The following is a 13,138-nucleotide window of genomic DNA, read 5'->3' as shown; positions in this document are numbered from 1 at the left end:
GTATAATTGGAGTTCCCTCTGACCCTACATTGTTGACATTTATATCCAGGATCTCGTTTTCTACACACAACAAAAAAACAACATCAATAATAACAGCTGATGATCATATGGCAGTGCGCTTTGTTTGTGTCGAATCAGAACAGATTTAGGTCTTTGTTCACAAACGGACTTCACAAGCAGTCATCTTGTCCGTGTTGAAGGGAAAGGGTCTGTCTTTCAATTCAAGGTAAGAAAATGTTGACTTTTCAGCTTTTGACTTTGTCTGAAGGTGAATTGTGATGACGTGTTTTGCTGCAAATGTTGTTATTGTTTTGGTGTTACTGATTTAGCACGTTTTTTTCATAAGAATTGAAATACTGCATGTTGTTGAGATTTGTATTGTTGTAGTAGTATACTCCACCCTTGTGACAAAAAAACCAAAACAAACGAAACAAAATCTCAGAACTGCAGTCTTTTAATGAATATGTATGAACATCTAATTTTGATAGGTTAATTAGAATTAATTAATAATAAGAATTAGATGATACTCATTGATAGTTTTGTCACAGTTTGATGTTTTGATAATTGTGTTGTTTTGATAGTTGTTGTTTACTCATTGTGTTGAGTTGTTTTGTTTTAATATTGAGAAAATAGAATTAGCTGTTGCAAACTGCTATCCAACCAAAAGGAAGTATGGTGAACGTGTATGACATGTATGAATGAAAAAAATAGTTAATGGCCTGACGTTTCGACCCTTTCAGAGTCTTTTTTCGAAGGCTAAAATAGAAAGAGACTGCTAGGTTTGAAACGTCATCCAACAAGCGCGCTTGTTTGAATATATCTTCAAGCAAAATTTAACGAGCAGATTAACAAATTATGTCAAAATAGCGCAATTTGTGGAGCTAGAACAATCAGAATTGGCTTGAATTCATAGTACCACATTCGTAACGATGCAATTTGATTTACTTTACCAGCATAAATCACTTTCTTCATGGAGAAGATTAATCTATCCAAATTGAAAAATTTTCATAATTGGATGAGTTGAAATTACGGTCATGGATCAATAAATTTGCATGACATTATATTCTCGAGCCAATGTACCAATATTGGTGTTTGAGCGAGCGTGTATAATTTTAATAAGTGTGGTCTGTGATCACAAGGCTCTCCCAACAGAAACAATCCATACTAATTTGTCGTTGATAAAAACACTTGAAGGGCAGAGAGTGACATACTGCTTGAACCAGGAAATCTATGAATTTTAAAAGCAGAGGCCCAGGGGGAATGGGTTTGTGAGTTGTTGGGGTCATGCTTTTATTTTGGAAGGGGGACACTGCAGGGGAGGGGGATGTGATCCCGATTGTGATCATTCACTTCATTAGACTATATACATGCGCATTTTCCTCTTTTCTTTTTGTGAGCACATCGCCCCCCCCCCCATCACCCACCCACTGGAAACTTGTTTTTTGTTTTTTTTTTGGGGGGGGGGGTAGGAAAATCCCAAACCCCCTTTGGCTAACCCCTACTCATCCACGACAATTCGTCTTCTCGTCAAGTCCAACTTACTCAAATCCAGCAAGGATGCTCAAATGCAACCCTGCTTTCAATGCTGTGACAGGTACATGAAAAGCAATTCCTACCAGGTAGATTCAACCTGCAGATTTAACCAGGGACAAGCATGAATTGTACTTAAATGTCATTCCCACAGGGCAAGCCCTTGTTATGCAGCCAGTGATAAACAGTGTACCAGCATGCAAACTACAATGCCATAGCCTGCCTTGGTTTAATAGCAGCCAAGATCATTGTTTCCCAACAAAACATCCAAAACAAACACAGAAGGGTCACCAAGATATAGCACAACACATGCCAAGCAATCAGGCAGAACCACAGTGCCTGTTTTAGATAATAGTTTGTTTACATTTGTAATGAGCTGGTTGTTTACAATGGAGTGTTTGTCTATAAAGCCTAAAACAATGAACTATGGTTCCGGGTCAGTGATTTTATTTTGTAAACAATAGGCCTATAAACAAGAACAAAGGTTTGCATTTTGCATGAATAAACATGGAACAAAAAACAGACAGCTGTAGGCCCTATTTTATAGAGCTTTTTTTTGAAGCACAAAAACTATAGAGCTGTAGTTTATGTGCTTAAAAAAAAGCTCTAAGCCCAACAGATAATAGAAACTCACAAAAAATAGGCCTATCTAGTTAAATATGAACAGGGCCCTGGAATTCCTTTAATCTAGACCTGGAACCTCTTAGATGTTACAGTTCAAGAGGTTTACATTACAGACCCTAGATACATCACTAAAAATACAAACATCTAATTTTGACACTATATGGACTAGTCCTTTCTCCTTTTGGTGATTGCTTATATTCTTAAAATAAAATTGAAAGGCTCAAGGAGATTGAAAACAAAAAAAATGAAACCAAGAAAAACCCTGAGATATCATGTTTTAAGACGAGAGGAACTGTGCAGTGGATTTTACTGTCTTGGCCTCTTGCCAGATAAGCACTCAATCTGTGACCAACAACTTGGAAATGATCAAGGATGTACTTGAGTAGATGGAAAGCCATTGTATTCTGAGTTGTTGACAGTACTATGTGAATGAGTGTGTAATAACTGCGTGATAATCAGAGTTTGTCACATGTAACTTGTTCAGTGACAAGCCAATGGGGACCAGTTAGCTCGTCATTTGGTGTCCATTATGCAGTAATAAATTTGAATTTGTTTCAACCCCCGCACAAAAAAGGCCTTATGCTTTTTTTTTGTCTGTATATTTTTATTAGTTGACCTCGGAATGGTATGTTATATTTATTATGCATTTTCACATGCAATTAGTAAAAGTTATGACCGATGGCAGTCTGGGTACTCCACACAACAGGATGGTTACAAAAGGACTATAAATAAATAGTGAACTTGCAGGTACAACCATGTGTAAATCTCTTAGGGTGAGTGTTGGCTCTGAAAAGAGCCGCCTTGGTCTCCGAATAAAGAGTTGTTGGCTCTGAAAAGAGCCGGTTTGGTCTACGGAGACCCAACCAGCTCTTTTCAGAGCCAAACACTCACCCCTAAGAGATTTTCACATGGTTGTACCTGCAAGTTTAAGTTTCTCCTTATTTCTCCACACCATGCAAAGCTTCAAACAATACTTAGGATGGTTACCTCCATTCAAGTATACCTTATAGTTGTTACAATTGTTTTATTTTTAAAAGCAATTATATGTCTCTGTTGTTATTTGTGTTTACCCATATTGTGTCAAACAAAATTCAGTCACTTTGCATTAGAGGCAAAATAAAACTTAATGTCAGTCACTGACTCGTTTAATTTTTTTTTTTCGAAATAATTACAAGTGCATTTGAAAAATTGTTTTGGTAAGCTAAAACTAGTCCAGACCTGTCTGGCTCAGTCTTGTCTGGGAAAATTAGCTCTGCCTGAAGTGGATTTAGAGTAAATCTTTTGTTGGGTTGCCCTCCAACACAAACAAACAAAACAAAGCAGTCCAGAAAAAAATATTATGCATTATGCACAGATTACTTTGAAAATGGCCAGCATCCACTTTTTGTCACGAAGTAAAAAAAAATACAAACTATTATTGAAATTAGCCACAGGATACAGATGTCCCTTTGAGATCTTGGTTTTATGACCGCATCAGAAAGATCAGTGTATGGGAATCACCTCCACGCTTATTTGGTGATTGATATGTGGTGTGGGGTACAATACCCCCCCCCCCCACTTTATTGTTGTCTCTGTTTTGTATTCAGGGATCTCCAGAAATTCTTTAGAGGAATTGTTATTGATGTTGTTGTGGTTGTCATTGTTGTAGTTGTTCTCGTCGTTGTTGTTGTTGTCGCTGTTATTATTGTTGTTGTTGGTTTTTGTTTCTTCTGCTTGTTGTTGTGGGTTTTTTTTTTTTAAAGGGGGGGTAGTGTACTTCTGTATTAAAGTGCATGTATTTGGGTGTTGTTTTTGTATTGGGGGGGGAGGGGGTTGGGGACACCAGTTGCCACATATCAGGCATGGTATAATGTACCTGTTGGAACACATCATTGCAGTGTTCTGGCATACAGAGCTGTGGGGACTTTTACACAAGGGAACAAAGGTACCTGTAACCACAACGTTTTTCTTTGGTACGGGTAGTCCTAGTACGGGGTGCCGGGAGAAGGAGATTCTTGAGAAAAATTAATAATTATAGAACAGCAATAAAGCAATTCGCCACATCTCTGTGTACAAAAGTATGTTTTTGTTATAATAATCAAATATCAAATTAAATAATCATGAGCTAATTTTGACACCCTTTTTTTTATTGGTCAAACTTTTATGATTCAGCTTGGTTGGTCGATGACTCAGCCAAGTGTCCCCTAGTTGAACTACTGTACATGTCTGTACAGAGCGCCAATGGTTTGGTTTTGATCTTTGTTTCTTACAATAAGTTGAGATGGTTGTCATAAAACCACAACTCAAACCAAAACAAAGTGGCAGGAAGTACCCTGGCAGATAGGACAGTTATGATATGGATATAAAATCTAGGTTTCAATGAGAGACTTTGGAACGAAGGTGGCAGCAGACTTACCAGGTAACTTTCCATTGTTTACGTAGTTCTGAGCATGCACACATTACCGAGAACAATGGATTTTACCTGGTAAGTCTGCTGCCACCAAGCGTCTCAAAAGTCTCCCATTATGAAAGTAAAATATCACCACAGTTCAAGACAGGAAATATATACGTAGAAAATTGTTAGGTTGTCTCTTTTAGGAAACCACTTGCCTCTTTTTGATTTAAAGGGATAGAATGCCCCTTTCTTTTTGAAAGAACACGGGCACCAAGGCATTCTCTCCTTGGTAAAGGACACCCTATGAGGAAATTGTAAATTTCAGCTGGAGCATTTCAAGGGCACCCAAGGCAATGACCAGGGGGCATGGAGGCAATCGCCTTTGTTGCCTCCATGAAATATAAAGTCTGAATTTATTTGTAAAACTAATTAATTTATTTTAGGTTTTGAGAAAAGTGTAAGTTTTCGCTAGCTTATTTTTCTTATTAATCTTCTTGATAATAAAACCCAGGAACACTATCACTGTGACCGGTAAGTCTGAGGATACTTGGAAAGCCACACAACTACATAAGGCATACAACCAAAAAGGAACTGAAAACCATCTTTATGCAACTGGTCACTGTCTCAGACATACTGAGCTGGCAGTTAGCAGGCTGGTGCTTTAGCCCCCTACTCGGGGTCGCTCATGTTCCTGTGGCAGACCATGCACAAACCACCTTTGTGGACACCTTGTGCCGAGACTCTGGCCTACGACGGGAAGAGCTGCGTAGAGCAATGGAGGACCAACGTGTTTGGAGGGTTATCATTCGATGCTCTGCATCGACTGAGAATGGGTGAATGAATGCAACTGGTCCACCAATGCAAATTTTGGAGTTATAACATTGTGGACTACATGTATTTCAAAAATGCACAATATTCAGAGTTGTAAAACTAATATATTTGAATTTTTTATTTATAGAGCGAGCTGGAGCCCTTCAGAGATAAAAGGAGTATTATGGACAAAATGCACACAGGTTTGTAAGCTTAATTGAATTAGATGTTTAATTTTTTTGAAGCTCAGTTAAAATTTGAGAAACCCCAAATCTCAAAATGGCTTATGGCATTCTGGGCCACAATGTCAAGCTCTATCTGTAAGAAAAGTTGCCTCATGAATTAACTTTTTTTTTTTTGTACAGAAGCCAAGAAGCGACGTAAAATAGCGGCAGTGTGCTGCATTATTCTGATTCTACTCTCCATTATTGAGTTAGCAATAGGAGCGACAACATATCAGATGGTGCACAACATAAACGCAGGGTCATGGTGGGCAGCCGGAGGGGTGAGTACCAGCTAAAATATTCAGTGTTGAAATAAAGATTGCCTAGTTACCTTAGGAGCACACTAACCTTAAGTTGGTTTGCGGAAACATGAAATTTATGAAACTTCCTTTATTGGGGATTTTTTAATTTATTTTATCTCCTTTTTTAAAATTTTAATTACACCCTTTTTAAAGTGACATTCTCTTTATAATGGGAGGCTTTTTGATGACGGAGAGCTCTCAATAGTCCTTTTCTACTGACTGGGATGCGCGTTATCGCCTCAAAAGTCATCCATCCCTATCACTTCAGTTGAATCAAGACCGAGTAAAATCCTCACCCCCTGTCATTCCCATCTAATTGATCTTGCTCTAATCCACAGCTTCTTCTGGGTGCCTTACTGTCGTTAGTCGGAGTTTACAACAAACAAGAAGGACGATGCTGGATGGTAGCGGGTACTGCTTTTCTGGTTATTGGAATCTTCCTGGCGTTTATTGGTGCAATTATTGATGGGGTAACTGCTTCTGCAGTCTCGGTAAGAATCGATCAGGAAAGACACACCATTCTTTTGGTATATATTTGGTTTGCAGTAACACCATGTGTCTATCTACTTGCCAGGTAGAGTTTGTTCTTTAGAGAACTGTCTTGCTATGTATTCTACTACAGCGGAGTAGAACAAAATCTACCTGGCAAGTAAACACACATGGTGATAGCACAAACCAAACATGTATTGATACCTCACCCTGTAATGTCTCAAATTGGTAGGGTTATAGACAGGGGCCAATTTCATAGAGCTGCTTAAGCAACAAATTTGCTTAAGCACGAAAATAGCTTGCTTATTTTACACATGTTACTGGCCAAAATTTCATGTCATACATTACTTGTGACTGGTATTTAGCTGTTGTTTACTTAGCATAACAATTGAGTGGAGTCTTGGCCAGTAATCTGATTTTACTAAGCATGATTTTGTTTGCTTAAGCAAAATTTTGTGCTTAAGCAGCTCTATGAAATTGGGCCACGTAGCTACTCCAATTGTGTTTAATGTTACTCAAATGCATCGTACTATCCTAAGCTGCAGTACTTCTTACCATAGTTTTTATTTACATTATTTCAAAGTCATTAAACCAAATGTAAGAGAGTGGTGGAAAAAACATACATGCACAAATAAGTGTGTGAGAATCCATGTGAAATTCAATTTTTGATTCTTGACTTCATTCTTCTTCTTTTTTCTTTTTTTCTGGTGGACTGAACAGAGAGTAGACATCTCAAAGTGCAATCATTCCAGTTCTGGATTAGCAAACTGTCAGGTCACAGCTGGATGTGAAAGGTCAGTGAGCATGCTCAGTACGTGCTACTGTTGCTATGTGACGACACAGAGAGAAGCCAACTGCGCCTTTCAGTCCGTTGGGTAAGACATTTATGGAGTGACCCCTTATAGCTGAGGAAACACACAGCAGTAAATCAAGAAACGTCTTTGCATGAAAGACCTAGTATTACATGCCTTTTTTGCCTTGGATTAAAAAGAGAGATTAGGAATGATTATTTAAATCCCCTTTATGGTGGATTATCTGGTCAAGTCGGGTGATGTCTTGACGCCAGCATTGGGAGTCTGGGAGAAGCAGAAAGTATCATACCAACTTATTGGACAGAAAGTGTCTTACATGTAATGCCAATCAAAAAGTTGTACATTCATGCAAAAAATAAAAGTCCTGCTCTGGTCAATTTTTTAAACAGATTAAGTAAATAGTTATTGATTATGTAAGATAAGAATTGATTGATTATTAAAATAAAGAAATTATTATAAAAATAGACGTTATTGACTATTAAAAAATATTAACTTATTGATTAATGATTCCAGTCTTTCAGAGATTCCATCCTATTTCTCTGGAGTGAATTCCTGTGATGTCATCAGCGGGTCATACATTAATCTTCTTTGGACGTCGGTCTCATTTCTTTCATTGGCTCTCTTACATGGCGTGGTGGTTGGGGCGTTAGTCAGTGGCTACAAAAACCTAGTAAGTATTAGACTTTTTTGTAAAAATAATTGTGAGAAAGCGCCTAACATCAAAAAGGCCGGACGGCCACTTTAAGGCTAGGGCTACTCTTAACTGATCAGGGCTTTCAACCCAAATCAACTTGCCACCAGGGGCACGTTGTCACCTACAAGGTGAAACAAGGTTACCCCCTTCACAATTTGTACACTAGGCAACACTAGGAGCCTGGCTGGCAGAGCAGAATGTACTACTTCCCAACCTTCACATGTTTTGTTAAATGCAAACAAATAAAGAGTTAGTGGCCCGACATTTTCTCAAAGGCTCAATGACAAGACAACAAACATAAAAAGGTGCATTAGTGTAACATAAGCAGTCAAGAGGAAAGAGATGAAAAGAGAGAGAGAGAGGCAGAAAGCACACAGACAAATCAAGGGAATAACAGTGATGAGGGTGACAAGAGGGGTGGGTTAACAACAGCGACCTCCTATAAAGTGCTTAGGCATGACACTCATGGTGCTGGATTAGAGGGTAGGAGGCTGGTTTGACAAGAAGTTGAAAACACCAAGAGCAAAATCAAAAAGAGAGAAGAGGGAGAAAAGTAATTCATTAGTAAATTCCTTCCCCCAATCGCAATTACAGGTTGAAACAAAATTCCACATTTGCATTCTTTGTTTTGAGCATTTGTGCTGCAAAGACAAATTTCAAATATTATTGTAAAACACAATAATTATTATTGTATTTTTTTTGTGACTTTTAATGTTTTGTCACTTACTTGTTTACTTGTATGCAAATAATGACAAATATATACACAAATAAAAAATAAATTATTTGTTTCATTCAGGTTGCCCAGATACCACGAAATTACATTCCCACTCCACAGAGTACCCCATCTCGTCCTGCCTACCAGATGACGCAATCTGCCTACCAGCCCGTCGTTGCAGTAGGCCCTCTACAGAACGTAAGTCCACAAGACATGAGACCTATCCCAGCACCTCGAAATAGACCTCCGCCCTACGCTCCGAACGCAGCTGATGTCTGAGATCAACATACAACTCCTGAGTAAGTCAAGCAACTTAGATGTTCGTTGAAGAAAAAGTTGTGATTGTAAAAAAGGCATTTTGATATAATATTCCAAAATTTTCACTTTTTAGCTCTGATACTTGCAAATGCTTCTAGGAAGGGTTGTAGCTAGACCAATTTTAGTGGTGGGCAATAAATCAAATTTGGAAGTCTTCCGATGGCAAGGGGATCAACAAAATTATGTTATGCTACCAAGAGAAATTTGAATGGCCTCTTGATTGTGTTCTTTCTCTGTGACATTTGATTCTCCTCATCATTAGCTGTGTCTCAGATCAATGCAAAATGGACAATATTTGAAATCTGTGTTGGGCAGCATAATGTATTTTTCTCAGAGTGCTGGGCAAAAGTTCCAGTACAGGCCTGTTCCGGTTTGATCATGTTTGAGCTGTTAAGAGCCCCAGACTTTGGCTCTGGTGTTTCTGTTCAGCAGAGTGTGGGTTCGAGTCCCGCTCGTGGTACTTGTGTCTTTGAGCAAGATACTTTACCATAATTACTTTTTCCTTTTGATAGCACTTTAAGGCATAGGTCCCATATACTAGGAGTGGTCGTCACTTAGTAGAACCAAGAACACTTAACATGGAAGAGTAGAGGTTAACATTAGTGTTTCAAGTTCACACAGTAAACACCCTCAGTTAAAGGTTTCCTCAGGCTTGTGAGCTACAGTGATTAAGTTCTATAATGAAGCATCTCGGTTTCATTACCAGAAATATATAATAACTATGACCTGACCAGAATGAAACCATTTTTAACAGCAAAAATAAACATCTTATATTTTCCAGGTAACATAGATGTTTGCAATTTCAAATTGCCCGCTTGACATCCAAATGTAGAACTCTAATATGGTGCATTCTTCGGATAATATTTGGACGCAGAAAAAACATCATTTACGGATAGTTTTTATGGAGGTTTCCTTTGGGAATCTTGTCCTATGAGATCAGCTTCTTGCCACTTTTGTAACTGTTTTAATGTCTTCTTTCTTGCTTACTTGGTAAGTAAAACTACCGTTACATATTCTTTAAACCAAAAATCTCTTGGGATTTTTTTTTTTTAATCTTTGATAGTTTCTTTAATGCATTCCTTAAAACTATCTTAAATCCCCCTGATAGATTTTGCTTCAAGAAAAATCTTGCAAGAGCACGAAACCTTTCCTTAAAAACTACTTATTTTGTTTATGCGACGTGATTCCAAATTGAAATAAGAATGTTCAATCTCCGATAAATGATGCTAGTAAATAAATAAGTTGTCGCTGTGTGCATTCCAGGGTAGAAAGCATTAAATAAGTGCCATGCAATGCAAATACATACTATTAGAAGACCTTGTATAGACTTAATTTATTCTATTGAGGCATTCGTACAATGAAAAAAACAGGGTGAGGTTGGCTAGTAATTGATCCTCAGAATAACTTGAGACTTGGGGGAAACCAGTGGCAGCAAACAACCAGGCGAACCCATTGTTCTAAGAATTGTCGCGTGCTCAGAAAAAACAAACGTGGTGAATTCTCTGGGGTTACTATTTCCTCGGGATTGAATTTGGCGTTTTGAAAACAGGTTTAAATTTTCAACTCTGTGGGTCTTTCCCTCACATTTCAAAATTAAAGTATGAATCACTTCTTGTCTATGCAGTGAAAATGCAACGAGTATGAACAGGCTTGTTAACAAAAAATCAACAGTATTCAGAATTTAACATAAAAAGAGCATTTTGCATTGGTTTCTGAAATTAATACAAGGTAACTTATGCGGTATTGAGTTCCTTGAAATGTGAATGTATCAAAAACCATCATTTATTACTGTAACATTGTGGTTGGTTTCTGAAATGTTACTGATACTGTAGGCCTATAGTTTTTTTTAAATTTATTATACTATAATTTATTCCTGTTGTTGTAATATTCCTTTGTTCAAAAACAGAGTATGCTAAACATCACCCTGTTTACCAATAGAGTATGTTTCGTTTACCAAAGATTTAGTTCAAAAAGACCTTTTTAAAAATATTCATGCTTACTTTTTTTATTCCATAAACCATGTTTTATGATTTCGTCGCTGGTCAACAGAAATAAATTATGTGTTGAAGTTGAAACTAATTTTCAAACTCGCACAGAACTGTCAATATTTGTTCATTCTTGCAACTATTTTAATGAGTAATTAATTCCTGAACATAATGTCACTTCATAAAATAAAAAAAAATAAGGATTCGTCCCCCAGGCCTCACTGTTTAGAGGCACACGTTTAAAAAAAACTGGGAGGAAATTATGATGTAATAAAAATATTAAGCTTGTGTTTATTCGGAAATTAAATATCACTTGAAATGTTGTATAAAATAATATAAAAGAGAGGAAATATGAAAGAAAGATTTATCGGGAAAAGGTTGTAATGAAGATGATTTTTATATCAAGAGAAAGAATGTTTTTGTTAGATCTCCCACTGTATATTCTTGTAGATTATCTATTGAAATGGAAAAGCTGCAGGTAGTTTTAAAATATGTGTGTGAAAGCGGAGATGATCTTAAAAACAAGTGAAGGTTTGTAGTATTTAAAAAATATTTAGTGAATGCATGAGAAATTATTATTCAGGATAGATGTGCTAGTACATGTAGCCACCTCGCAGGGTTAAACTCTTCATGTATTCAGACAATTTTAGGCATTTTTTAACTGTTTAAAAGTCAACTCAAATTTTGAACTTTTTTGCACGATTTGAGGAGCATGTTTCTTATGTAAATTTAAATTCTGTATATTAAGAAATATCATGGATCAGAGATGTTAAAGGTAGGGTCATAGATTTTTATTATTTTTTTTGTCAATGTAAATGCTGATTTATTATCAGTCACAATTATCAAAATAGAGTACAAGTCACATGTAAAAGTTTATACAGCGTCTACTTGTTAAGAAAACAGCAAAAAACTGTCACATTTTTTTTCAAAAGAACATTGAATCGATCCACGTTTAATAAGGAAACCAACCCTCATTAATCTGAGAAACGATTCATGCATTAAGAATCGTTTCTAAGATTCAAATGTTTTTATTGATTTTTTTAGGGGCATTTCAGACAAAATAATTCCGCAGGATGCTTATACCAACATCTTTACAAGTAAGCCTTTCAAATTTCAAATTTCGAATTTCCCAAAATTACTAAAGTATGGCCTCTTATTTTTAACATTATAACAAAAGAACTTTCCAGACTTTTTTTTAACTGGAGAAAGAAATTTGTTTTGTAAATCACCATACACCAATGCATCAGTTTTCTAGTCTCTTGCTTTTTTTCTGGAAGATGAGTGAAGCATGGAATCAAAGGCTTCAACGCAAAGTTATTTATGGCTTTGAAACGCACAGCAAACTTGTATAAATTAAGTGATGAATAAGAATGTATCAAGTAAATTTGTCATTTTCATCGCATTTGTTTTCTCACTTTTACGTTCCAAAGTTTGTGTACATTTAAGTGGTAACTAGATTCCTAGGCAACTCACAGTAATTCTGTTTTGTTCTAGTTTTGTAAACTATTAGTTCTCAACATGAGGAAAGTTTTATGTCTATTTATTCAGATTAAAAGTTATGCACTAAGGTGGATGACCTTTGACATGTGGCAGCCATGTTGGATTTAAAAATAATAAAGTCAGCTTTTATGGCTGTCCATGACCCAAGTAATACAGCTGCCTTTAAAGGCAAAAATTTGTGCTCAACTTTTTTTCTGCTCAGCAAAAGTTAGCATAAAACCAGTAGAATGGTATTTTGGCTGGTGACCTTAATCTGGTAAGCAAATTTTGTTCTGTGCTGAGCTAAAAAGTACTGTTTGTGCTTACGCAGTTCTATTAAATTGTTTGAAACACGGTTTACCAAAAAATGATATGCACTTAAAATTAAAAATAAATGTCTCTTTAACATTTATTTGTTGTGTCTTATATAAAATAATCATTGTTTTTTTAAATCTTTGCACTGTATTTAAAACCATTTTGAAGTATTTATTTGATTTCAACTGACATCTACCCATAGTTTGCTTGTCACTATGGTTGTGATTGAAGCCACGAGTTTATTTACTTAATCATGCAATAGATACAATCGGCGACTAAAATCACGTGACTCATTGTGGATGCGATCGATTAGCTTCCCCATGTTGACCCCGCGGTTATAAGAGCTAATCGAACGATCACACTCACCCTCTAATGGTAACGTCATGCACCTCAGGCCAGCCCAAGTGACCCGTTCCACAAGCAGGGCACTGACCCGGGTGAGCCCCTATGAATGACGTCAAAGCTAT

General features: G+C 36.8%; 1 protein-coding gene across 2 annotated transcripts; it reads left to right on the top strand.

The window, feature by feature from the left end:
- Positions 1-58: 58 nt before the first annotated feature.
- Positions 59-13,052, top strand: LOC117298343 (transmembrane protein 255B-like). 2 transcript variants are annotated; one of them, XM_033781547.1, is made up of 8 exons: positions 59-226; positions 5,487-5,541; positions 5,704-5,843; positions 6,203-6,355; positions 7,074-7,228; positions 7,679-7,835; positions 8,656-8,873; positions 9,674-13,052. In XM_033781547.1, the coding sequence occupies exons 2-7, from the start codon at positions 5,523-5,525 to the stop codon at positions 8,851-8,853; spliced, it is 822 nt and encodes a 273-aa protein (XP_033637438.1). In that variant the 5' UTR covers positions 59-226; positions 5,487-5,522; the 3' UTR covers positions 8,854-8,873; positions 9,674-13,052. The 2 variants fall into 2 exon arrangements, with proteins under 2 accessions (XP_033637438.1, XP_033637439.1); XM_033781548.1 differs by lacking the exon at positions 9,674-13,052 and having other exon boundaries at positions 8,656-8,877.
- Positions 13,053-13,138: the final 86 nt, after the last annotated feature.

This window comes from Asterias rubens, chromosome 13 (genome assembly GCF_902459465.1).
Source record: "Asterias rubens chromosome 13, eAstRub1.3, whole genome shotgun sequence".
In the NCBI taxonomy this organism is placed as follows: Eukaryota; Metazoa; Echinodermata; class Asteroidea; order Forcipulatida; family Asteriidae; genus Asterias; species Asterias rubens.
This window is presented reverse-complemented; position numbering and strand designations above follow the sequence as displayed.